The sequence below is a fragment of the Orbilia oligospora genome (assembly GCF_000225545.1).
Source record: "Orbilia oligospora ATCC 24927 unplaced genomic scaffold scaffold00080, whole genome shotgun sequence".
Lineage (NCBI taxonomy): Eukaryota > Fungi > Ascomycota > Orbiliomycetes > Orbiliales > Orbiliaceae > Orbilia > Orbilia oligospora.
Genome location: NW_011645637.1, coordinates 151,537 through 177,903, shown reverse-complemented (window position 1 = coordinate 177,903; position 26,367 = coordinate 151,537). Strand labels below are relative to the sequence as shown.

The window sequence follows — 26,367 nt, the reverse complement described above, 5'->3', positions numbered from 1 at the left end:
CCTGCCACCAGGCCATAACATGCCAGGCCATGCCATGCCATGCCATGCCATGCCGTGGGTTCGGTCGGTCAGTCAGTTAGTAAATCAGTCAGGTCCAGAACAGTTTACGCACGGAACAGAGGTAGCCGCCCTTTACTAATCTTCCTTTTATTTTATTTTATTTAAATTTATTCGCTCTAAGAAAAAGCTCGTGCGTACTGCAATAACGCTATGTTTTCGGGATTTGCAGAGTCAGAAACAAACAAACAAAAAAAAAAAAAAAAAAGAAGGGCTCCACAGGGCAGATCTTGTTTTTAGTTTCTGGTACCTTGCGGCTCGGGAGAAAAAGGTTTGTATGTGAGTGAGGGCTTTGCATGATGTTTGAGGATTGGATTTTTTGGCACTTGAACATGGCCCGGGGTTTTGGCATGTGATAGCATCATCATTCACACTCACGATTGGTATACTCTACCATACTACATGTACATTGCATTACCTATTGGGAGGTAGTATACATAGTAGTAGTAGAATATATTAAATATAGGGAGCAAGGGTTCCCCACAGATTTCAGATGTTAAAACGGCTTCCCTCATTTTTCTTCTTCTTCTTTTCTCTGGTTTATTTTCGTCTTCTTTGATTCGGTTTCAGGTTGGAAGTTAATTAAGTCGATTCGGGTGGGCTCGCAATGGTTACATGTTAGGATTACAGGTATATAAAAGAATCGAATGTTCGGACTTTTTGAGGCTTTATAATACGCTCTTTTGACTGGTTAATATAGATTCTATCATTCTATCATTCTATCGGTCTCTTTTATCTATTTTATTATATCATATCATATCATATCATCTATCGTATTATATCATATAGACATCGTTGTGTTCCGGTTACCGTTCTGTCTTTATATCTTCATCCTCTCTTAATTCTATTATCACCCCCCAAGCTATACTACTTCTTAGATAGCTATTTCTATTTATTACACATCTACTTCCATTCCCATCTCGGGGTCATTCATCACCATCTTCATACCTTTACAGCTGCAGGGTGGCTTTCTTTCCCAGGCAGGAAAGAGGTACATACATCACCTGCTATCTTGAGCCAGAAAACCCGTCAAACGTCAAACGTCACGAGAATACTTTTTTGCTTTAAAGAAAGAAAAAAAAGTCACATACAGCATTACTCTTTCAGAAAGAAGAAACAATAAAGATTAAAAAAATAAAAAATAAAATAAAAGGATCATTCCGAAGTTTAGAGTCGAGTCGTGTATTATCAGATGTTATAGTTGTCTATCTTTTAAGAAAGATAATATAATATAACGAGAACTATCGCCAACGAAAAAAGAACAGACACCAGACGAATCATATCGCATATTCCCTGCTTCTCTCTCTTGACGAAAGAGCTTCCTCATCGGCTTAATTAGATCTCCTTCTTCTCGCTCTGTCGCAAAAGGAGGGAACATCCCAGTTTTGTCTGCTTCCGAGCTAGCGCAAGAAATTCCCCGCAAAAAGCATCCCACGTCTGTCCTTCCCTGTCCTGTTCCAGCCCAGCCCACCACCACCGGCACCCCACACACCGTTCGCTCGATCGCTCGAATCCACCGAGGAAAGTAGCTTGAAAGAAGAAAAAGAATATTTAAAGAAAAGAGAGAGAGATCCTCTTTTTCTTTTTCTTTTCTTTTCTCTTTTTTTCTTTTCCTTTTCTATCTTTACGAACAAAGGATATCGCGACAACAACCACCACACACGACACCACACACAGCTGCACCGGACTCGAATAGACTTCACAGATAGAACTAAAAAGTAACGATGGACCAACCGCACCCGTTCTCCCCTCCAAACCTACACCAACAATTCCCGCTCTCCTTCTTCGAAGAAGACATGCTTCTCTTCACCGGTGGTCACCAAGGAACCCCTCACGACCTCGCCGCCTGGGAAAACATGGGAATGGGACAAGGTCGTTCCGTATCCTCCCTGATGGATCCATACACCCTGGACCTCCAACAAGCGACAGCAGCAGCGACAAGTCCAACGTTACAAAGTCCCATGGATACTTCTACTGGTTTTAACAACAACAACAATAATGGTGGTGGTGGCGGTAGAACGGGAGGGAAGAAGAGAGGCAGTAATGTTGATGTACTGGGTAATCCTTTGCCGTTACCTTCGTCCATCCTCCTGAGCCATAATACCTATTCCCCTACATTATCATCATCATCTTCCACAAATCAGTTGGAAAGACTCCAAAGGAGAAAAAGCAGCAGCAGCAGCAGCAGCGGTGTCTTAAATCCTTCTACTACTACTGCAAGTAGTATTAATATTAATAGTAATAGCATTCACAACAATGCTATTCTAATCAGCGAAGCAGGGAACATGGGTGTCTTCGACCCCAACCATTCCCTCCACCAACTTCACCATCACAACCATCATAACCATAACCATAACCATAACCTCAATCATCATAATAGCTATCATCATAACAATAACAATAACAATCACATTCATCACAGCCAATACCACAATCTAAACCTAACCACTTTGCATTATTTGGACACAATGGATATGACCACAAATACTAACGTAATCCTCGAAGAAGAAGATGAAGACCACCACCACCTCTCCTCAAGATCTTTCCGAGATTCTCCGCACAATAATCAATCCCTTGACGACCTTCGATCGAGTAATGCTTCCGGCGGATTAAATCAACCTCAGAAACGTAGGAGAAAGGATACGACTACCACCACGACGACTACTGCATCGACTAGTAATAATAATAATAACAGTTACGGAAGCAATACTGACGATTTATCGAGTAATGACGATGATACTGGGAGTAACGACGGAGGGCGGAGGGAATCACTGGTGGATGGGAAGAGGCCGGAGAGACCGAGGTTGACGGAGGAGGAGAAGAAGAATAATCATATTGCTTCGGAGCAGAAGAGACGGATGGCGGTATGCTCTTTTTTTTTTATTCCTTTTTTTTATTCCTTTTTTTTTTAAAAAAAAAAAAACTTGTATTTGTTATGGGAAGTAAGAGAGGGGTGGCTAATAGGTGGAAATAGATAAGAGATGGCTTCGATAGACTTACGGAGTTAGTACCCGGTATTGAAGGACAAGGAAGAAGTGAAAGTATTGTTTTGAGGAAAAGTATTGCCCCCCCCCGTCCCCCATTGCTGGATTTTTTTAAAAATGGATTCTAACAGAAATATAAAAACAGCGGTGGATCACATGCGTAAAGCAATAGAGGATCGAAGAAACCTAATAGCCAAAGTTCAAGAACTGGGCGGCGAAGTCCCACAGGACCTTTTACTCAGATAATTCTTATTTTTTTATTTTTTTATACAAACCCCCACCCCGGTTTCGCTTTTTACTACTTTTTTACGATTCTTTTCTTCTTCTTTTTTGTTTGGACGTTTAGAGAGTACATATTATATACCTAGTAATCACTTGTTCTTTTTTCGTTTTTTTTCTTTTCTTTCTTTCTTTTTAATCTTGTAGGATATAAATTACGACCTCCTAACGAAGGAGGAGGAGGAGGAGGAGGAGGAGGAGGAGGAGGAGGAGGAGGAGGGAGAGGAGAGAGATATGAAGATGGCGACGACAACGACGACGACGAGGAAGATAAATATAAGAGAAAGAGGAGAGATGATCGTAAAGCCGTCAGTAACTACTCTGGAGTATGTTGCACCAGCCATTTTAAGTACTTAATTAGTTAATAACCCCCCCATTCTTAAATTTTATCCCATCTCTCTTCTTTTTTTTTCCACGAATGTATGTATAATAAGATTTTACTTGAACCCTCTTCTTTCTTGCAATATGGCGTTTTTCTTCTTTCTTCTTCGTTCGTTCCTACCTTTTTTGTTTAATTACTTTATTACTACTTTTGTTAAATTTGCAGATTTTTGATATCACAAATGCATTGTCAATTAATTGTTGATTGCTAGTTATAATTATGTCCGGGTGTCAGAAGACGCATGACTCTTGTTTGTAACTTTTTTTTTTTTTTTAGTTTATAATTATCCGGCATGTATGTACTGAGTACCTACTTACCCAGTACTTAGGTACTTAAGTATGTATAGGGTCAAGTATTGTGCCGATTTTGAATACCAGGGTGCACGCTGGGTACTTACTTATACAACATATCTACTTACCTATTACTGGGAACGAGACCACAACATACCTACTTAGTATGTAAATAATACATTTTTTAACATATACCTTCGTCCAATTCTATGTAGAGTAAGTACCTAGGATCGAAAAACTCGCCAATGCATTAATGGTAGGGAAAGTGATAGTAATAGTAATAGTGATAGTAATAGTTCTGTGATAATAATAGTGATAGTAATAGTAATAATAATAGTAATAATAATAAAAAAGGCTCTGTACACGCTCCGGCATTTGATAATAACAAAGTAGAAGAAGTTAGGTGGGGTAACGCAAGAGGGGTACTAGACGGGGGTGGGAGAAGAGGTGGTGGTTGTGGTGGTGGTGGTGGCTGATCAAATTTGTGCTGGAGACGAAATGGGTTATCGGGTAGACAATTCAAAAGAAAAAAAGAGCAGAGTAGAGTCTAAGGCAAAACGCCCAAATAAGGGCCGATAGAGGGAGAGGCAGTTAGAGATACAAGAGAGAAAAAAAATTGGGTCGGATTTCCAAGACCGAAAACATAATAACGAAGAGAGTCCATAGTACACCTGGTATGGGAGGAAATGCTGCACCAAAAAAAGGCTTCCAAAACTAAGTTCCCGTCAAAAAAAAATGATAGAAAAGGGAAATAGGAGCGAAAAAAAGAACGAAGAACTGGGAATCCGGTTTCTTTAAAAGATAGGGAAGGAGGAAAGAAAGTGAGCAAGATGGGCTTGAAAAAAAAGAAACATCCTATGCGGTCTCACGAGTGAGGGAGAAACTCCAAATTATGGATCCAATGGTGTATGTTAACAAATGACGCCGGCCCACCCTCTTCTCCGAGCTCGCGAAGGAGTACTGTTGTTTGTTGAACTAGCCTTTCTAACGGTGCCTTCGAGGATTTACCAAGTGATACTATAGAATCATTAGCATCTTGAGTCATGAAGATAATTTTTGACTAGCATACCAAGAATCGCAGAGTTCAGGGCCTCCGCGACCGGTCCACGTCCATCTTCAGATAAGAGATGTGCCATGGGCGAAGTCATCGGGTCCGAATAAGCGAATAAGCTGAAGACCTGTTCCATCTCTTCTTGTAGTTCTGGCCTTTCCTTGAAATCCTCTTGCAGCTGTCTCCCATAGTCCAAAACCCTACCAAGCATATCCAAATCAGGTGCTGCTGGACCCGTGATAGGTGTTGGTTCATCGAGGTCCATATCACTACGAGCATCTCCACCGTCCATATCGACATCCTCGTCTTCGTAAGTTTCAAAAGCACGACGCTTCGATGCTGATATAGGGACCTTCTTTCGCCCATTTGTGGTTTCGGCGGACTGTCGCATCATTTCAATGAATTTGCGGCAGCGGATTCTGAAGTTGATATGTTCATTCGTCGTGAGGACATCTGGATAATGCTTATGTGTGAGCTCTAGAGCTTTGTCGATGTCGCCGTCGAGGATTGCTGTCCGTATATCTACAATATGGTCAACTGAATAGTCCCGCATAATCAGGCAGAAGGAGATCTGACTTTGTCTGTGAATTGCATTCTCATCCTCCATTAACTCTATTGGCTTCGACTTTCCATTATTACTTAGCGCGTTTTGTTCGGCTTGTAGATCCTGCGCGAATGCTTTTGCCGTCTCTACAAACCCGTCATGCTGTAGGTATGAGGAAATGAGTGATTGTATTAAGGCCGCCTCATCTAGCGGAGGACATAGGCTCTCCACCTGGCTGTCGCTGATCTCCTGAAGTGCTGATTTTCGCTCCGCCTGTGACAATTTAGCAACTAATCTTGTCATTAAGCAGATTACTCTCTATACCTTCATATATCCGTCAATATCAAAGCTGAACTCTTCCTGTCCAAAGTTTACTCTTATATGTTCCCCTGGTTTCTTCATACCCACTGCCGGGAAAAGTTTCTTGTCGTTTGGAATATCTCTAAAAGCCGTGCCTATGAGGGACGAAAATTATTAGAGCCATCCAGAAAGTTGTTGTCGGGATTGAAGTACCTAGCATCTGTCCGTTTCGTGTGAAGAACGCAGTATGTGTTCTAAAGTTGATTCCACAACCAATAACATCTTTTGTGTTAAACTGTGGTCCATAGGCCTTTCCCATCCCCGAGCAGCAGAACGACTTTCCATCATCGCCATGATAACCCCATGAATTCGGCTCCCAACCTGGCAGTCTGTTGAGTTGGACGTCACCGCCGCAAAATCCTATACTAATAAGACCTTCCCGGCTCTTATTCATAATGGCCACTTCGTAATAATAGACTCCACATGACCTAGGGATAAAGTAGTCCGCTCGTACGGAGGCTGAGTCGTATTCGTTCACCTTACTCGGTCCTGTCGCTCAACTCGAGCCTTAGTATAGCTGCTCCACGCGAGCTTAGGGGCATACCAAATACCCTACCTGGGAACTGAACATCTAGACCATCATGTGAAACTTCTATCCCCCCACTCCTATCATTTTCGTTCCATTTTGTCGGTAATGGTGTCGGCAGATCATCATCGGGCGACGAGACTGTGTCCTTAACATCTAACTTCAATCCAGTCCCTCTAGACTGCGCGGCATGTAATCCAACCGACGTATATGACGGTGTTCTACTCGGCACGGTAGAACCCCAGGATGAATCTCGGACAGCGTCCAACCTTTCGGCGTATAGCGAGTCTTCTAGGTAGCTTGGCAACGAGACCGGGAGTCGTGACAGCTTGGATTGTGTGTTGAAAGCATTGGATAAAGCGGTATTGTAGTATCGCCCGGTTTGCGAACCGATCTCAGATAGATTCGCATAACTTCCGTTTCGTTGGGTACGAAGCCCTGTGGACGTGGACGATGAAATGCGAGGGCGAGAAGGCTGGCCGGACACAATCGAAGCCCAGGACGAGCCTTGTGAGCGTGGGACAACGGTGGATGTCCCGCTCGCGGCGACTGTATGGTAACTACTACCACTCGCCATGATTTTTTATCTTGTTGGGTAAAATTTCAGACCGGTTATGCCAGTCTTTTCTTTGAAGCTGCGAATTTTGGTCTGGTTCAGGCCGACTCCGCCGGTGGTAGTGGTGGTGGATTGGTGGTGGTGGTACGGTGTGTCCGTCCGATGGTGACAAGGGTATGAAGAACAAGACACGAGAGATATAGGTTATATGGTGGAGGTATACTCGAGGGATCCAATACAGTGGCCCTGGGAGAGGAACGCAGACAGCGAAGCAACCGGGTACTGTCCGGTGTCACGAGTACTTGCTCAGTAGTGAAGGGAGTCCTTCTGGTTGGGTTACAGAGGAGGTAGGTCAGTAGTTGGGAGAAAGTGAGGTTGAGCTCCGGTTTGTCTGGCAGCTGCCCCAGCTAGTGCATAACCATGGAGTTTACTGATTAATTACGCCGTGACGTGAGGACCGCGCCCGAATTATCCAATAATATGGACTCTGTGGATAAAGACCGGAACAGCACCAACTTACCTTCTTTATATCCTACGAAAGCAGATTCTATATTTTTTTTAATAAAAATTTTTTGGGTTTTTACGTGCGGGTAGATGGCGGCTAGTGCATCGGAGTGCCGTGTTCTATCCGAATCGATCTACTAATTAATCAAGTATCTGCCAGGTACCAATCGAAAAAGTCAAGAAGTCGTCTTAGAGCGGGGCCAGTGGCCAGCTAGAGGCTTTTTCAGTACAGTCTGTATTGATGATAAATTTCCCGCTTTCGCCTTTGTTCTTGCTTCCAGCTGCAGCGCCAGAGTCACGCTTGTTCTCCAGCCGGGGCCATGAATAACCGTCGCTTCGGCCTGGGCTGAACTCGACCACTCGGTTCGGATAGACTGTGTGCGATGTGCATGAGCCGCTAGGGCCTGTTTACTAATGTCTGCTTCAAGTTCAGGGCCGACAATTGAGGTATAGAGTGAATATCGATTATCTGTGGATATGTACATGCATACATACGCCATCTCTCTCTCGATGGTGTCACACTGTATTATAAAGCTTGAGGTCTGAGCGAACTCGAGCGGTCTTATGCCCCCCAAACAACCTCATCGTCCCAAAACTTCACTATCAGTTCCTCCTTCTCCTTCCCCTCCTTTGCCAACGGCCTAGCCGTATATGCACTAACGTCCAACCACACATCTTCATGATCCTGTGCGAAAATCCAGTTCACCTCTCTCAGAGGAATCCTCTTGTCTCCCTTGATCAAATAAATCCACAAACTCTTTCCAAGCTCATCATCCGACCTCTCAACTTCAATAGTAGCTGTTGGGCCTTCTGTTTCGGAATCAGCCTCCCCTCCAAGAGGAGCGATAGACCAATCGGCCCATTTGTCACAACATACTGTGCCAACCCATGGTTCGTCGAGGTAGTATTCAATACCGGTTTTAATCCACTGTGAATTCTCTTTCAGTTCGCCCTCTCGTTTGAGGGAAAGGAGAAGGCCTCCTTGGTCGTACTTGTTCAACTCCGAGCGGGGAGGAAGGGAAAATGAGATTCTGGCTCTGCGGAAGTTCCTTAACAGTTTGCTGCCGAGGCATGCTGTTGGTGCGTTGAAGACATTTGTGGGTTTCGCCCCAAGCAAGGTTGAAGGTTTCCTCCAGATATCAGTACCGGCGATCGCTGGGATCTTGAAGTGGGCTTTCCCAGGTGTAGACATTGTGATATGGTAGTCGTAGTTCTTGTCGAGCTGAAAGGTTCAAGATGGATTTTTCTTTGATATCGTATCGATGCGTATCGTATTGGTCAAAATCTGGGGTGTCCTGCTCTGTCACAAGTTTATATGCACCAAGGAGGCTCTCTGCGTCGGAGACGGCAACGCTATTCGGAAGCAGCTACGTGCAGCTGGTTCCGTGCATGGTACGACCTAAGCTCCCATGCAAACCAGTCATAGAGCTTAAGCTTTGGATGTCATAACGTAATACCGCGGTATCGACGTCTATGGCCGGAGAAACTTCGGATTTATAATCCCAGGTTACATGTCCTCTTTACATTCATTTACCGATTCAAGGCGTTCCGGCGCGGGTTTCTTTGGTTTTCTGGAGTGTCAACTGCCATGCAACGTTTCCCATGTGGGGTGCAGGTACTTTGGCGGGGTGAAATATACAACATCTACAACGCAGATCTCGCATTCTAAGCTTTTGAATTATTAATCCAGATGGGAATTGAACCGAGATTCTACCGGACGGGTTAGTTTCGCTGGGAAGGTAGGATCTTCCATTCTCCTGCAACTATTTTGATACTTCTAGAGGTTACACTGCTTCCTTCTAGAATAATCTTCTGAAGCTGAGTCTTGAACGGGAGCTTTCTATTGTATCTTTCTCGATCCACAAAGGCGTGACGTGACGTCTAGAGACTTCCATCAACAATACCACGATCTCAGCAAAAGCCTTCAACTATAAAACCCACCTTCTCTACAAAACCAATCCCTTTCACTTACATCCTTCTCCTCCTCCTCCTCCTCCTCCACCACCACCATCTCTCTCGTCGTGCATCTAACTCTCACATAATCACATATACCTTCCGTCTCTAACGGAAGACTATATATATATACCACCATATGCCATGCCGTCACCCTTCAGCATAGGCTCTGCTAGCCCCAGGCCCGCCTACCTCAGGGCGCAGACCGGTTCTCTGGCTCATGTTTTGTCTAGAGAAACATTCTTGAGATGTGATTGATCTACTCTTTACTTGAGACTAGAGCAAGATCCAGCTTTACATCAGGCGCGAAAGTCTCTTCATGAGCAGATATATCAACCCTGAGTTTATTTGGAGCAATACAGACGCCTTGTTCCGCTTGCAAGACTGAAATTATATTTTTATGATACGGCCGTTTCGGTTCAGGCCTAAAAAATGGGCCATTCAACTAAGAAAACTCAACATGTATGTAAGAGAAAAGAAGGCACATTGTAGCCATCTATCAAAGACTACAAAAGCCTAAAGAACCTAAAATGATCGAATAGAAATAACCTACTATTTCTAATCGCCTTACCCAGGTGAAGTTCGAACGATAGGTTGGCCGAAAGGCGAACCTCACCAGACAAGAAACTGTCCCGAAAAGACCCCAGGGACACTACACAGTTATGGCGTCTTCAAGCTTTTCGCCTGGGGATAGGAGGGCGAGTGGCTCGGATAAGCGACATGAGGTTGGAAGAATGAGAACATATGCGGATTACATTTACACAAAGGACTATCTTCACATTTGAATGGGAAGTTGGTTTCGGCATCTAGACCTGGCCAACCCTGACGCGTCATGTTCCCGTGTCGGCCTAGAATTTATTGAAGCTAGACGAGAATTCAAGCCAATGTGTTATCTCGGAAGGGACCCAAGATCAAAGTCAAAAGGAATAACGTACTTGAGAACCTCTGCGAAGAGCATGATAATTGAAGAACGAGCTACAAATGACCTGGAGTTTTTAACGCTTTAGAAGTTTCAGACTGGGGTCCGGCGAACGAATGGCTGCCCGAGAAAACTTTGAGAAGAATGTTACTGAAGTAAAACACTACACTCAACAAGCATATTTTACCAAAAGCGGTATTCGTTCCGTTATATTCATTCACAACATAACATAAATTGATACAGCAATGGTTTCGACATTGGTTGATGTATCTGAGTACCTCGCTGGCCCTTGACGCAAAAGGCTTCAAAAAGGGGACGAGGAAGTTGAATCGATATATACCGAAGACAAAGCACTTGTGTCCTCAACAATGTTGTGGGGACCTTTATACGTTAGTCTTGTTAGTCTCACATTGTACATGAGGAATCAATATATATTATTACTATACACTGGAACTGAAAGCTCCAGGGGCCGCTAAGTTCGACGATAAGCTAGCCCAAAGAAAGAATTAGGTAATATTAATTAGGCCATGGGCTTGGATGACTCCCCGTATGAAATCCCGGCCTCAAAGAAGGTTATCAAATTCGGGATTATATTCCACTGAGGACCAATTCCGAAATACTATGGATTAAGAGATATTTATATATTTAATACTGGAGCTCACCAACTGCAAGGAGAAGTTCCTAAAAGGTGAAATTCGGAAAAGGTGGTTTGCTATAACTTACGGAACAGACGATGATGATGTATCTGACCTCCAAAAGACACGAACTTAAAAATTAAAAGATCAGAGTTCTAAAACCAACATGGAGGACTCGAAAACGATGGTTTGGGCTAATTCATGTGTACAAATAAAGTATTCTCCCCGTTTGGGATTTTTCCATTAAAAAGGCGAGCCGACCCTGGTATGAGTCGATTTGCCCGGCCTGGGAGATGCAAAAATACTTGGAGCCGTCGAAGAAGTCCATGAGGACTTCCGAGCCGCTCTAGAATACCGATATTACCGATCAAGTTACCAAAAACTTATATTTATATTCGATTAGATGTTAAAAAAATCAAGGCTAGTAAATAAGTACCTAAGTAGTTTCAATGGGTACTCGCAGCTCTAAAAATGGACATACACATCAGCATACTTATATACACTTTGTCGTTCGGGTATACAATTTACAACTACCATACGTATACATTATGCCATTCAAAAGAAAGAGAGGGGTGCGAAGAAGGAAGACACAGAAATATATACAGCTATCATATGTTTGTCAATCATTTGCAATAATTATATAAAGCCAGACGACAAGGCGTATTTACATACGATCAAAAGCGATTTCAGAATGCTCCCCGTATAGAACGATAGCATCATTTCCGTCCTACATTCTGGCAGTCTATACACCACTTTCCTATATTATCTAATATTTTAATATAGCGTCCCGTTCCGGATCCTACGCGAATGAGAACCAAAAATTCTTGGGTTGTGATCAGTGCGCATGGACTATTCGGAATTTATCGAGAGGGTATTCATGTGGAAAAATCCTTTTTTTTTAAAATTTTTATTTTTATAGAATTCAATGATCCTAACGGCACTTATATATAATCTGCAGTGTTGGATAATGGAGGGCTCGGGCCTATGATAAGACGGTTGAAATCTGGGATCTAGAAATAATTATAGATCGAAAAAAATGGAGCTTCGTTCATAAAATGTTTGGCAAATTTTCAATACGACTTCCGTATAATACTATGTGCTGAGGTATACGGTACTGGAATGTCTAGAATATTTTTATGTGGACCTTGTACTTGTACAGTATAGTTACTAAATGCCTGAACCCTAGGAGATCTAGATGGCTTCGTCTGGTATACCTGATACGACCTTGAGAACTGGGATTCGACTACTAGTATACTCACTACCGTAAAATACAAATAAAACTAAAATCTCCAGTAATTTCTTCTTTTTTTTTAATGAATTGGCGAATGGTTCCTGTGTGCATGCGAATGGTTGAGCTCGATTCGACATTGTATCTCTGGGATGACAGGGATGTTTGACAGTGCAGTCATAGACGTGGCTGAGTTCAAACCTTTATGATCAGGCCGCCTTGCCTGGCTTTCAGGCTTCGCATCTGCACGCCGAATTTTGGGCAAGGGACTTTTGTGATATCCGTTGAATTGCGCAGGTTTCTCAAAAAAGCATATAAACGGTCTATAATATAAGTTTGTAGAGTAATACTTCAGCAATAAATACAAGCGTGGTCTAGCAATTCATAAGTATCTGTTTTAAACTGCAACAATTTCAAAATTATAATTATCACCGGCCCACAATCTATTGAATAGATAGAGCCAAACCCCTCTGAACCTCCCAAAGTCGGGGTTACTCAGATAATTACTTAATTTAATTTTTATAATATAAAAACATATCTTCGATTATAATCGATCATGACCACCAAAACCCTCGAATCTCTCCCCATCGACATCAAATACTCAATTCTCACCCAACTCGACGATTTTCGCTCCCTATACTCTCTATGCGAAGCCTCACCAGTCTACGCTTCAATATACCACAGACACCAAAACCTAATCGATGAAACCATATGCTTCCAAGATATCCAAAACTATAGACGAGAAGCACTATGGTTAGCCGTATACCGCGACAGACTCTGCAAATTCCAACCATCGGGACTCGAGGTATTACAAAGTGTCGCGGAATACATATCTTACCCCAGCCCTCCGACCAATAGCACTCTCGTTGAAGAAATTAAGCACGGAGCCGCTTGGGGGTTGCTACGTAAGGAAAATATTGACCCGGTCGCTTTTGCGACGGCTAGAACCGATGTTCGGCTCAAATGGAGGAATTATAGTCAATACCCAGTAGGGAAGAAAGAAGTCGACTCGCTGGCGAAGACTCACCTGTTCGTACTGGAGGTCTATCAGCGATTCATAAAGGCGGAGCTTTTGAAAAAGTGCAAGATTTCGGGATCTCCGTCCGCATTGGAGGAAGGGGCTAAAATCGAAAAGATTTCGGGACGCGAGAGGTTTTTTCTTGCGACGGTGACGGAAGAGCGACGGATTGTGATAGCTATTTATAGGCTGTTGTTGCTCGTCAACTTATATTTCCATTACCGTCGCGGCTTCGTCAACATGCGCAGGGACTGGGGGTTTTGGGAGAACATCCACATCAGGACAGTTCGTGACTTTCTGGTTGACGAAATTGAAAAAGTCGCGAAAGAGAACATTAAGGGTGAAGATGCTAGTGCTTATAGGGCGATTACGGGCTTGCTACTACTCCACGAGATGCCTGATTATCGAAATATACGCGAAGATGGTTCTCAATTATGGAGTCCTGCCCAGTTAAAGAGATATATACCATTTACGCACGTTAAAACCGATCCATCCATTCTACAAATCTCGAAAGAACGAAACATCCCATTCTGGAGTCACGATAGTCATAACTATCATCTGTCTTTTGAACAAAGCATCTCATACTGGAATCGCAATGATCATAACTATGATCTGTATTTCTTGCATCTAACTATCTTCGATGGAGAGAAAGTAGATGCCGAACATCCTTCCATCCCCCATTTGCCGCTTCACTTCCCCACAGGGAAAAAATTTCTACGACGCGGGGCTGATCTCGGGTTTTGCGTATACGTGATTTTTGGCGGCGATGGCCATTCGGAGAGTGGGATGTTGGGTGGTTCCTTTGCAATTGATCTCACCGCTAGTGTTTGGGACACTTGGAGGTTAATTCAGTGGGGGTATAGATACTGCGATTGGGAGCTGTGGAGGTATCCTGAAACTTACTGGGTTTACGAAAGTTTATCTTGTGGCCTTGACGGCAAATGCAAAATAATTGTAGACCGTCGAGAGGAATTGGAGGAATATGACTCCGGAGGTTGGCTCGGCGATGGCGATGAAGCTGAAATACCAGAGCGCTTTGGAATTAAGAGAGATAATAATTGTAAGGGAAAAATAAAAATATCAAAGGGCGCAAAGTTGGCGAAGGGGATGAGATTTAAGATTCCTGGAAAAACTGCATGTAAAAAACGATTTGATGGGGATCATGATGAGCTGGGTGATATACTAGATAGGAAATTAGACCTCGATTTGTAAATATTCAGTTAACTAAAATATTCCTTGAGAAATCAAGATCAATTTGGGGCTTAAGCTCATCGATAGTTCCCTGGTATCTACAATAGGCTTGTATCCATTTCAAGGACTAGGCCTAGCTAGTGTTTAAAATGGATGTCACAAATATTGGTATCGATATTATCTCGTGGTTCTATAAAAGTAAAGGGGAATCAAACAAGTATATTTATATAAATTGCTAAATTCAAAAACGCCGACCGCCATTTCCTAAACTAACTTAATAACTATTTACTAGATCCGTAACGATACATAAGCTCCTCATCATTCTGTGGAATCGACCGACGTCGAACTCTCCTAACAAGGGTAGTCGCCGCAGGCGCTTCAATAACCTTAAACCCGGCTGGCAAATTCCCAGCTACCCCAGTACCATTATCAAGTCCAGCTAGACCAGTAGGCGTAACACCCGCACCCGGACTGCTCGAAGTAGCTGAAGCCTGGCTCCCTGCGGTATTTCGATTAAAGTCGTGCATTCCTGCGGTAGCGGCAGCGGCAGCTGGGATATTGCTTGAAATAACGCTGAATCCGTTGGGAAGAGCTGGAAGGGTTGGTTCAGCGACAGCTGAGGATACTACGGGTTGAACATTTCCAAAGCTTGGACGGCCGGCAACGGGGTTTCCGGAGCCTGGGACTACAGGAACTACCTGGGATGGTGTGGAAGGAATTGGAAGGGCAGCAGGAGCACTTGATGTGAAGAGTCCTGTTAGAACGGTCGAGAGGGGTGGGCTAGCTTGAACGCTGGACGCTGGTGCATTGGCCGGAGCGCTAGTGAGAGGAAGTTTTGCCAAACCAGTGGTAGCAGCGGGGAGCTCTGGTGCACCGGATGTAGGGAGTCCATCGGCTGGTTGAGAAGTTGGGACAGCGGGAGGAAGTCCTGCAGCACCGCTAGAAACTGGAACAGGTGCCACTGTAGCCACGTTGCTTGGAACTACTGCTGATGGAGCGGCACTTGGCTTAACTGGCTCTTCTAGGACACCTGAAGGGGCAGTTACACTCCCAATTACAGAGAATCCTGGTGGAAGGTCTCCCTCGACTTTTAGGGGCTCGTCGACTGGGCCGGTTGGTGTTCGACCGGGGAGATCACCACTTCCTGGAGGGATAACAATTGGCGCAGCACCTGGACCTCCTGGACCGCCTGGGCCGCCTGGCATACCAGGTGTAACTGGTACTACCGGTATCACTGGCTTAACTGGTGCCGCGCTAGGAATAACCGGTACCACTGGCGCCGCGCTAGAAACGACCGGCACTACGGGTGTAGCAATAGGTACCACTGGTACTACTGGTGCAGCGCTCGGTACAACCGGTACAACCGGTTCAGCAATAGGAACAACCGGTACTACGGCGATAGGTGCTGTAGTAGGAGCAACCATCAATACCGTAGTTGCTGGTTCTTCTGCCTGCACACTTGACGACGCGACTTCAGGAACAGTTGGGATTACTCCAGGAAGCTGTGGCTGCGCTCCTGGAACACCTTCGGTGGGTACTTTAGGCAATTGGGGTATCTGACGGCGTACTCGATCACGTCTGATATACTTTCGAGCGATAGGCCCCCCTGCCTGCTGCACACCGGCCTCTGTTAAATATCCCGATCTCTGTACTTCTGCGATTGCACCATTATTTCTGCCAATCAAACTTGCTGAAGAAAAAGAAATCAAAAGAGGGGCAATTAGGAATGTTGAAGTCTTCATTTTGGAGAGTTTTATATATGCAAAAGCTTTAACAAAAACTATATGGAAGAAAAAATAAATGAGTATAAAATTTGTAAATGAGCGTTACCAGAACGACTCAAAACCTCACGGAGGTAAGAAATGAATAAAAAAAAGAAATGAAAGAAAGAAATAAAAAGAGAGGAAGGGTGCCCGAAAGGACGTTGAATGGTATAGCTCTGAAAGATTACAGAAGAGGGGGAACTAGGATGTCGGGTGGGTATCTTTACTTATATAACATGTCGTGTGGGTTATGCGCTAGCAGATTTGAAGGAGAAACAATTTGAATCTGGCTTCGAAGGCGAGAATCTTGCAGGTGGCTTGAAACGAACCGCTTCAGCTGCAGCCCTCCCAGCCGCCTAGTTCTAAACCTCAAATCATGGAAAACTTATGTCATCGACTAGTGCTAAAAAAGAGAAATGATATTTAAGGGAATTCAGTTTCATCAATTATCATTATTTTATTACAATATCAATTGTAATACTTATCCATCTGCCACTACAGGTAAAAAGAGAACTGGTTTCTTCACGACGAAGTAGATATTGAATTGTCCTTTCGCCAACGGACATTTTAAAAACAGACGATTCCCTGATAATTCAAACACTTAGACTACAATTGTACTAACTCTTCTGCAGAGAGAGCCTTCAAGGCCTCCGAAATCAGTCGATAATGGGTCATACACATCTCCAGAACATTTCTTTGTCTTCAATTTCATAGTGTCTTGATGCCAAACAGGCACCGCCCGTCGCTGTTTTATGCAGCTCGCTCGTTATAACAACACTTTTTCCAGATAGGAAATAGGTCGTCCAATCCAGCCAATCGGAGAAAAGCAACCCCTGTCACTCTGCTACATCAGGGATGTTTCAACCACAACAACTCCTTCAACAGGAGGCCGGAGGATTTTCGACATTCAAATTTAAAAGGGTTTTTTTTTTACCCTGAGGTTCTCTATCATATAATTCGGAACTGGAGGGTTCCTATTCTTAGGCTCATATAATATCATACTCTGCAGACTGATGTCATGTTTTTTCGGGTGCTGCGAAGATTCTATTACACCCGTTCAAACGTGCTGCCTCCCAGCTGCCAACCACCAGCTTTGTATTGTCTTCACGATTAATGCGCAAGGCTTTCTAACAAGCTATCCCCAGATCCACGCGGCTATGAGTATGTTCGGAAACAAAATGATATCGTCTGGTGCTTGAGTGTCTATGATTGATTTTTTTTTTTTTTCTTTCTTGGTTTGAATATATGGAACGGTCAGGCCCTGTTGTTTGATATTGCATTCTAGAAAGCGGATATGATGCCGATTCGTGACTTGGTTTATAAAGAAGAGTGGATCTTCTTTTTCTTCTTCGTTTCTTTCTAATCCTGGTTATCTTCTTTTGAAAACTAAAAATATTTTGTTCCTGTTTTTTCGAAAGGTTAGGCTGGTCCTTTACCGCTAACGCTGGTCGTTTTCTTCGATTCTCTTTCACTCGTTTATTTAATATACTTTTTTTTATAATTTATATCGCTTTTATCGCTGTGCGATAATAAGTAATCTAACGGTTGTTAACAAATAATTTATTTTATCATTGATATATATATCAATATATCAAAAATGAAGTCTCTAGCTGTAATCTCGAGTTATCTCCTCCTCCTCTGCACCATACCAGTTACATTCGCCGCCCCAGCAGCCTCAAGAACACAAACCGACCTAAAAAATAACGAGCCACAGGATGATTTCCTCTTCATCCTAGCCGAACATGAAAAACGATCGTTGGGCGAAGTAATAGACGAAATGGGACTCGACCACACAAAAGCCACAACCTTCGGCACTCACATGAGGGGATTCAGCATATCTCTTCTAGAGTCCCACGCTCATGACATTGCATCCCTAGAAAACGTTGAATTTATGCAAAGGAATCATAAAAGATCCGGGCCGGTTTCGAATTCGGGGCTTAAGGCGAGAGATATGACCAACAGCGCTAGCTTTGCATTGTCGAAACGTCAGGCGGATGCATTGGTCGAACAGACGACGGCACCTTGGGGACTTGAACGGATATCTCAGAAGGAGAAGATTGACTTGGGAGATAGGAGGGTTGATGATTTATTCTTTAAATATCATTTTGATAGGTTGTCTGGGGATGGGGTTGATGTTTATTCTATCGACTCTGGGATTAATATCGACCATGTGGATTTTAACGGTCGAGCGAAGATGATATTTACGGCGTTTGGAGATGATGGGAAGGATGATCATGGGCACGGGTGGGTTTTCCAAAATTTAACTTACATACATATAGCTTCGGTGCATATGCTAATTGATACTTATAGTACACATACCGCTGGGACTATCGGGTCTTTAACCTACGGTGTCGCCAAGAATGTCAATATCCTAGGTTGTAAAGTTCTAGACGCATCTAATTTCGGATCCGACGCCGGCATAATTGCCGGAATCGACGCCGCCTTCGCCTCCCACCTGAAACGCAAAGAAGAACCTGGTTTTAAAGGTTCAGTTATGAACATGTCTCTCGGAGGCCCAGCCTTTTCACCCGCAATGTCCGATCTATTGCGAAGAGCACTAAACGCCGGCATGCATGTCGTCGTTGCATCAGGAAACGAAAACACCGATGCTTGCTCCAGCGATCCGGGCAGATTATCTACCCAGATTCCAATTATTAACGTTGGTGCCATTGACATCACGGACAACCGATGGGTCCAATCGAATTTTGGGAAGTGTGTTACTCTCCATGCACCCGGGGTTGGTATTGTCAGTACCTGGAATACGGGTCCTCGTGCTGTCATGGCAATCGACGGGACTTCTATGGCATCGCCTCATGTTGCAGGAGTAGTTGCGGACTTGTTAGCTAAAAACCCCGATTTGAAGTTGGATCCGAAGGGTATGAAGGAGCTATTGTTGTCGAAGTCGCAGAAAGGAGGGGTTAAAGGTATTGAGAAGGTCATCCCGGGAGGCGACTTCCTCTTGAATACCGGGATGGGGGACACGGTGTCCGATAAAGTGTCCAATGAAACAATGCTACTACGTTAGTTAGGTTTTACGATAAATGTTTATACATAATTAATTAAGCATACGTATGCATATTATAGCTTCAATATCATATCGTCGGTCAGTGTACATGTACACATACTGCTTAAGTAGCTATTAGGTATTTAGACCATCTCCTAGAATTTGAGTACTGATTAATACCCTACGTATATGTAAGGTGTTCACATATCTGGAAAATTAGATTGCACATATATGCTTCCAAGATATATATATATATATATATATATTTTAAAAAAAAAGACAAAGTAAGTACATCGATGGCATATATACAACTCAACTTTCATATGTATATGTGTCATACCTACCTATATACGCATGGCTGCCAACTTTTGTCCGCTTTGGCCCGTTATAGTGCTGCAACATAAAAGTCTTGACCAGAAATTGAAAATCTGTTGTCTTGAGTAGTTACGCATTGATATACACCCTTAAGTATATATCACGGTTGCATGGCACAGCGCTGCTCTGGCTCTGATATTAGGTTAAGTTAATAAAACAAGTTAGTTTCATGATTTATTATTGCTGCAACATATGCGTGCATAGTTTTCCAGTTCTCCTATGGGCTCTGCCTCAATACAAAAGCGCCTGGAATATTAATATTCGATATCTATTTGAGCTGAGGCTTTCCTCAAGCTTAATTTGGGTTGGTTGTTAGCCCCAGCCACTGATCTGGGTCTGAGGTATTAATATTTGTGCAGTCTCGTAACCAAACTGTGGTATTTGTGCTGTGTGTTGGTTTCGAGGCTGAGCTAAGCTGGTTTAGTGTCGAGACTGTGCGTTGGTGTCACTGAAACCCAAAACCCAAAACACAACAACAACACAATGCAATTGTTCTCAAAATTCTCAAAAACTAACTCCTGCCTCACATCTGCGCCTGGTCTCGCGCGAGCTAGCGCTAGCCGGCCCTTCCCACCACAAACACTCAAAGACTCGCCCAGCTCCATGCCCACATGCCATGCACTCACTGAGCCTAATTTATTCTAATTTCTCTGCTGATTGTAATTTCAGTCTCGACCTTAAACCAGCTTAGCCTAGCTTAGCTCAGCTCTGCGCATGATCGGTTGTTTATTCGTACTTAAGTAGGTATATCGCGTCAGGCATATATGTGGCGATGCCAGCCCTAAAATCCTAGAATTCGAGTTGAATACTAAATAATATTGTACATATACTACCTATGTAGGAAGGTACCGGTAGTAATTAGTAAGTAGCCGTCGAGATCTGAGGCTGAGCAACGGCGGAAAATCATACTAGTTGTTATTGGCGCTGCAGTATAATGTATACGCATTCACGGTCCGGAAAACGGTTAAACTAGCTGCGTACTACACACTAGGCGGCGACAGTTTCTAGTTTTTGAACTTCTCATATGTATGCCCGTAGGCCTACCAACGACTCGTTGCTTGGCACAAATGTGCTACAATTGGGATTATAAGTTGGTTAGGGGATGTTAGAGCTGACGCTCTTAAGTTACATGTATAAAAACAAGTTTCGAAATATTCTTTGCATCGAGGGCTGTTGGTGTATATAGGCCTAGCTACAGGACCATGTCAAATCTTAAGATCTTTGAATATTCACTACCCATTGGTCTGGAGGCAAGACGGACTAACCATATATACTGCATAAACTACTTAAGTATCTATGCCATATGCGCTCTTTTTGTTTCGCTGGATACTTAACTCAGCTGATCAGGTACCTAGGTGACTTCTTTAATTAAATTTCATCTCGTCAAATCGATCGCATTGAGCTCAGTTAATCCAAGTCACTACACCATTTTCAATAGGGCCGATTCCTTTGCAATGCATAAATCTGCCTTAAGAGAACGGACTTACGTTTTGTCGCCAGGAGTGCTTAGTTCGTACTCTTTTCGGGGTGGTCGAATACTTTTAACGGCTCTTATTTTGTTAGCATCATGCGTCATCAATTCATCCCATGCCGTACCAGCCGGGGCCATGGACATGGGGATAACTGCCAGCTCTGTTGGCTCTACGAACAAAGGCAGAGAGACTACTAGTAGTGTTTCTACAATTGCTACGGATGCTTCGACATCGGTTGATAGTTATTCGTCAAGCCCCACCGCCACTTCCGTAGTTCTTCATACTAGTCCTCAAACATCCGATAAACGGCCTAGGGATCCCGTCGGCCCTGAGTTCTTTTATAGTTCAAAATTACGAATACAATGCCCAAACCCAGACTGGACACTAAATTATAAAATCAGAGCACTTATAGCCGACTATGCAGGGCCTCGTCACCTTATGCCGCCAAATGCGGTTAATCACCAAGACGAGGCGCTTGGTGTGTATAGTCCCCATATTCTCTACGTTAGACAATGGGCCACGAAAATCAGGGATTATAGAAAACACCTGGTTGTTGATCAGGATGAGAATGTCCAGTGGAATCCGGATCAAAACGACTCGTTACTGCAGAATGTTCGAAATGAACAACGGGATTGCCGTCAATGCTTGTGCGACGCGCAAGGAAATATTACATTCGCACATCGCGGGCCTAAGAAGCCAAAGGAGGGGCGGAGAGGTCAAAAAAGTGGATGCTTTTCCGGGTCTTGGGCTCTCTTTTGCACATGGTTCTACGGTAAGATGCCCTTCAACCAGAGGATCGTATCTATCAACCCGGACCCAAGATAGTACAATTCAACAATCCGATCCCCTTTCCCACATCTTGATCTGTATACACACATACACACAGTCTTGTATAAAACATTTAGAAATTAGACAGGCTCAGGAACTATATGGCCGATTTTGAGGGTAAAAGCTGACTTGGAATGACAGGTTGTTACTGCGCTATTGTTCTTATTGGCAATCAGCTATCAGCAGAGCACATTCAGCAAGGCTTGACTTGGCACGCATTCCAGGATGCGTTTAATCAGATTCCCGACTATATTCGGGATGAACCATTCAACCGGGATTTCCGTTGGTGGGTGCCTAAGGAGTTGGCTGAACGCCCAGGTCAGACGATTGGTTACAACCCCGGTTTTAGAGTCAATGTTGCTTCTCCAAATGAACCGCCGTATTTCCTCGAGGGTTTAGGAGAGAGCGTAGGAGAGGATTTACTACGCGAACTAGATGCATTATTAGACGGACATCAAGAAGCGGTCCCAAGTCTCCCATTTGATGACGCAGGTTTTGATCCGGCTCCCTCACCTGAAGACCCGCATTCTAACCCAAATTACCAAGGTGGAGGCCTACCACAAGAGGATCCATTTCCAGTCGATATTGAGGCTTATGCACGGCAGCAAGCTAGTCTTTGGCCATTGCCCAATGCGAACCAGCCGCTTCCACTTGGACAAGACGCCCCAAGTTTCTTCCCCATGGATATCCCTGCGGACTATGAAAACTACCTTATAGACGACGGGACCAGTGGTGGGGATAGTGGTGGTTATTCCTATGAGTATCCCCCCGGAAACTATGATTTCCCCGCAGAATTTGAATATAATAGTGGACCTCGGGGAGGAGGCGGCGGAAGTGGATCTGGGGGTGGGTTTTTTAAGAAGCGGGAGGCTAAGTTTGAGAATTCTAAAGCTGGTGATGATGAAACGGCTCATGGTATAGAAGGGGTAGATCAAGGGCGGCGCAAGGTTGCCGCACCTACGTGATTGTTTTATGTTCCATCTTTTTACTTTATCTTTTGTTCACTTCGATGAGTTTCAATTTTCAATTTCCAATTTTTTTTTGGTTATAATCCCATTTTTAGTTGATTTTCAAGGACGTATTCTGCAATATTATTTCCGGGCAGCTTTTGTATCTTTCTTTTGTCTCGTAAACTCTTGTTCGTTTCCTCTTTGGTATTACCTTTTTGTTCGTTTCCATTGTTATACTTAACCTGGCTTTCTTTTATATGTCTCACTTGTAGTCTCGTTCTCAGACGCCGTCTCACTTGCATTCCCTTATATATATGTCGCTGCGGTTTTCGGTATGGTTAGCTTTGGTAGTTCTGCTGTTCGCGAGTGGGTGCAATATATGACTCTGTATAATTAGCATCTACTAGCAACATATTTATTAGGCGCAACCTCGCGATCGATTGATCAGGAATCTCTTTGATACATCGATCAGATTAGGGATCTCCGATATCAACCTTGTGTATAGTACTCGATATCTACTTATTTACTTATAAGTACTTAAGAGGTACCTAAGTAGGTATCTAGATGTTTATTTTTAAGGCCTCAACACAAAAAATAGTAGGTATGCGGTTGCTATAAATGTGGTATTTTGTAACGAGCCTTCCTATTTCATAGTTCTGATAGGTTCCCATAGATCACTCTGCTGAAATTCGATGCTTCTTAATATAATCGATTCTGTAGTAACTATCTAGGTATCCAGATTGCCTTATATAAGCTATTTTTTTTCTCTTTCTTTCTTTTTTAAGATGATCTTCTTGAATGGATACTATATATAGTGTCGCGTGGCTAAAGCCCTCATTATCATTCTGATATGTTCTTAGTCTCGTTCCCAGACGCCGGCTGGCCACAAGTGTATATGTTCATAACATCATCAGCGGCAAATTTTCCTCGTAAATGACAGGTTGTAAGTCTTGTCGAAACCGAAGATACTTCGTATGCTTGGTGAGAACGTCTTATAAGGCTCAAATTGGCCGGCTCTCGAGGACTTGCGAAATGGTAGCTGGAAGAAAAAAGCGTTGGATGGGACTACATGTTCTACGCGGGAGCCCTCTGACGTAGTTTCATCCCACGAGAACGAAATCACGTGCTTTCGCCTGTTTAATGATGAATGGAGGTATGCAGGTCGTCTATGATTAGTATTATACCCTGAATATTATGTTCAGATCGATACTCAATGAACCTTACAAGAATTCAAAAGGTCGAGGCCACGGTGGTACTGGTAAGTGTTCTAATTGCTGCTATCGGAAGTATGTAAGTTGGGAAGTACTTATGAATTTATCCGGTGCATTCGGATAGCTGTTCTCTTCCCCAATTCGAATGACCATAGAAATAACTAGCGATATTTTTGGCAGTTCAGTGATGCAGTGGGGTGGCTGGTTCGGCCGCCGTCGGTTAGTTGGGAAGAAGGGCGTTCGTCGTCGGGATTGGATTGGATTGGCGGAGGTGTTCGCAAACACACCGTCGCGCCAACGACGAAAGGAAAGGAAGAGAAGAAGGAAGCATAAGTTAACCCTCCGTAAGTCGGAGTAAGAGAGAAAAACCACGATACTGGTGGGCTGGGGGGGAAAGAAAGAGTTGGGGTCTCCTGATCATAGAGATAGATGGATATTACTTCTGCTTGATGCCACATGCACAAGTTTAAGTGGATTCGATAGAAGCACTTATTTGATCCGAGGAGCTCACGAGAACCCAACAGATGAAATGGGGAACCATGGATGTGAATATTATCTCGCCGTTTCTCTTTCCTGCCTGTTGCATGGGAAGGAAGAATTTGTGCGATTTCTTTCCTGTTTGCGAGGCTTTTACCTGAAGGGTACGATGGTAGAATCGGATTGGATGGATGGATTGCATCTAACCCGTTAACGACGAGGAACTAGACCCTGGGAAGTTTTTGGACAAGCCCTTGCCTGACGCCCCCGAGATTGAGCCGTGTTATGCGACTTGCTGCTGTGCCAGGGCTCCTAACGTCTGTTCGCCCATCCGTCTACCAGTTTTCGGCAGACCCGGGACCGGGTGTACATTATACCAAATTATATATAGGTAGTGCACCCAGGGAAAGATATCTTAGGCTGTGGACACCAGTTAGCCATGTGAATTTTTTTTTGTATTTGATATCAGTTACTTACATACTTGTATAGTCTTGGTATAGAAGAGCTTTGTAATGCTAACAGGGGGTGTATATGGCCAGGTGGGATAGAGAGGTATGTTGCCTATATGAGTGTCGGTAGACGTAATAGCAATGAAGCTGGTGATGGTTGCAGGGGGCTTGGCATGATAATTGCTTTTTCCCAGTGGAAGGTACCTGACGGTGACTGGCAGAAATGTGTTGTTGCCAAATTGAGTTCTCTCTCCATCGCCCACTTCAAAGATGGGAAACACCACACAAATTTCCAGTCTCTTCGCAGGCAAGTCTAAACAACCCGCTCACATCTTAACGAACAGCAGCAGCAGAGCACCAAACCAAACATCCACCACCGCCTGAGAGTCTGCTGGTGCTGGACTGACACACCACCTTTCATTAAAATGGCTCGACAAAATTCTTTCCCCTTTCCCGCTCCCTTCCTCCATCATCATCATCATCACCATCAACCTTCATCATCATCATCATCATCACCATCAACATCAACCCCATCAACATCGTCATCGTCATCGTCATCGATCACCTAAATCTCACTTGCTTCCTCGGTTCTCTCCCACTATCGCCAACTATCCCGCTGTCGGCAACAACACCACGTGTGTTTCAACAGAAAGGAACAGCCCCTACAAGCTTACAACCTCCGTTCTCACACACGCACATATATATTTCTCGTTGCTGCTGCTCTTCCGACCACGAAGCCTTGTCGGATCCACCGTCATCTCGATTATCCTAGGATATTTCATCATCTTCCTTCTTCTTCTTCCTCTTCACCATCATCATCATAATCAATAATCGCCAAAGACGTCCCGTTGGAACAAATTAAACGGCTTTGTTCGCTTGCTTCATTCCATCGATCGTCTTTTTTCTTCTTTTCTCTATCACCGTTTAGATATCTTATTCCTTTGGACGTATCCTTATCCAGGCTTCATCGGATTCGACTCGGGGAAGGCGAAGAACGACATCAGAAGAATAGGACAACGAAGCAAGAGAAGGCTAGAGGAAGAAGCAAAGGTCCGATTTGATAATTCAATACGACATCGCCTCTTAATCTTATTTGTCTCGTTACAATCACATCGGCTCGACGACCTTTTCCTATTTCGTCAGCCCATCGCCGGAATATCCGAACTGCAATATTTATCATTAACGACCCGTCATCTTCGTCTTTCGTCGGCTGACACGTTAATCAAGTCAATAAATTGGACATTGCCCCGTCTTGTAAACGATTGCAAAAAGGCTGGCTTTCTAGTATAGCCAGCCTTCATCTTGAAAGACAATTTTCCGACATCTTTGATTAAGAATCATATTACACCCCAACCATCACG

General features: G+C 43.8%; 6 protein-coding genes across 6 annotated transcripts; 3 read left to right on the top strand and 3 right to left on the bottom strand.

The window, feature by feature from the left end:
* Window positions 1-1,781: 1,781 nt before the first annotated feature.
* AOL_s00080g52 (uncharacterized protein) lies at window positions 1,782-3,287 on the top strand (the record flags this gene model as incomplete). Its single annotated transcript, XM_011124427.1, has 3 exons — window positions 1,782-2,921; window positions 3,032-3,116; window positions 3,187-3,287. 3 exons carry the CDS (start codon window positions 1,782-1,784, stop codon window positions 3,285-3,287), a joined length of 1,326 nt encoding a protein of 441 aa, XP_011122729.1.
* Window positions 3,288-4,857: 1,570 nt separating this feature from the next.
* AOL_s00080g51 (uncharacterized protein) lies at window positions 4,858-7,050 on the bottom strand (the record flags this gene model as incomplete). Its single annotated transcript, XM_011124426.1, has 5 exons — window positions 4,858-5,009; window positions 5,062-5,860; window positions 5,912-6,042; window positions 6,101-6,436; window positions 6,504-7,050. 5 exons carry the CDS (start codon window positions 7,048-7,050, stop codon window positions 4,858-4,860), a joined length of 1,965 nt encoding a protein of 654 aa, XP_011122728.1.
* A 1,045-nt stretch (window positions 7,051-8,095) lies between these two features.
* AOL_s00080g50 (uncharacterized protein) lies at window positions 8,096-8,725 on the bottom strand (the record flags this gene model as incomplete). Its single annotated transcript, XM_011124425.1, has 1 exon — window positions 8,096-8,725. The coding sequence occupies one exon, from the start codon at window positions 8,723-8,725 to the stop codon at window positions 8,096-8,098; it is 630 nt and encodes a 209-aa protein (XP_011122727.1).
* Window positions 8,726-12,824: 4,099 nt separating this feature from the next.
* On the top strand, window positions 12,825-14,498 carry AOL_s00080g49 (uncharacterized protein; the record flags this gene model as incomplete). Its single annotated transcript, XM_011124424.1, has 1 exon — window positions 12,825-14,498. One exon carries the CDS (start codon window positions 12,825-12,827, stop codon window positions 14,496-14,498), a length of 1,674 nt encoding a protein of 557 aa, XP_011122726.1.
* A 260-nt stretch (window positions 14,499-14,758) lies between these two features.
* AOL_s00080g48 (uncharacterized protein) lies at window positions 14,759-16,219 on the bottom strand (the record flags this gene model as incomplete). The annotated part of the gene is made up of 1 exon (XM_011124423.1): window positions 14,759-16,219. One exon carries the CDS (start codon window positions 16,217-16,219, stop codon window positions 14,759-14,761), a length of 1,461 nt encoding a protein of 486 aa, XP_011122725.1.
* Window positions 16,220-17,837: 1,618 nt separating this feature from the next.
* Window positions 17,838-22,884, top strand: AOL_s00080g47 (uncharacterized protein; the record flags this gene model as incomplete). Its single annotated transcript, XM_011124422.1, has 4 exons — window positions 17,838-18,484; window positions 18,551-19,260; window positions 21,183-21,863; window positions 22,061-22,884. The coding sequence occupies 4 exons, from the start codon at window positions 17,838-17,840 to the stop codon at window positions 22,882-22,884; spliced, it is 2,862 nt and encodes a 953-aa protein (XP_011122724.1).
* Between the last annotated feature and the right edge of the window lie 3,483 nt (window positions 22,885-26,367).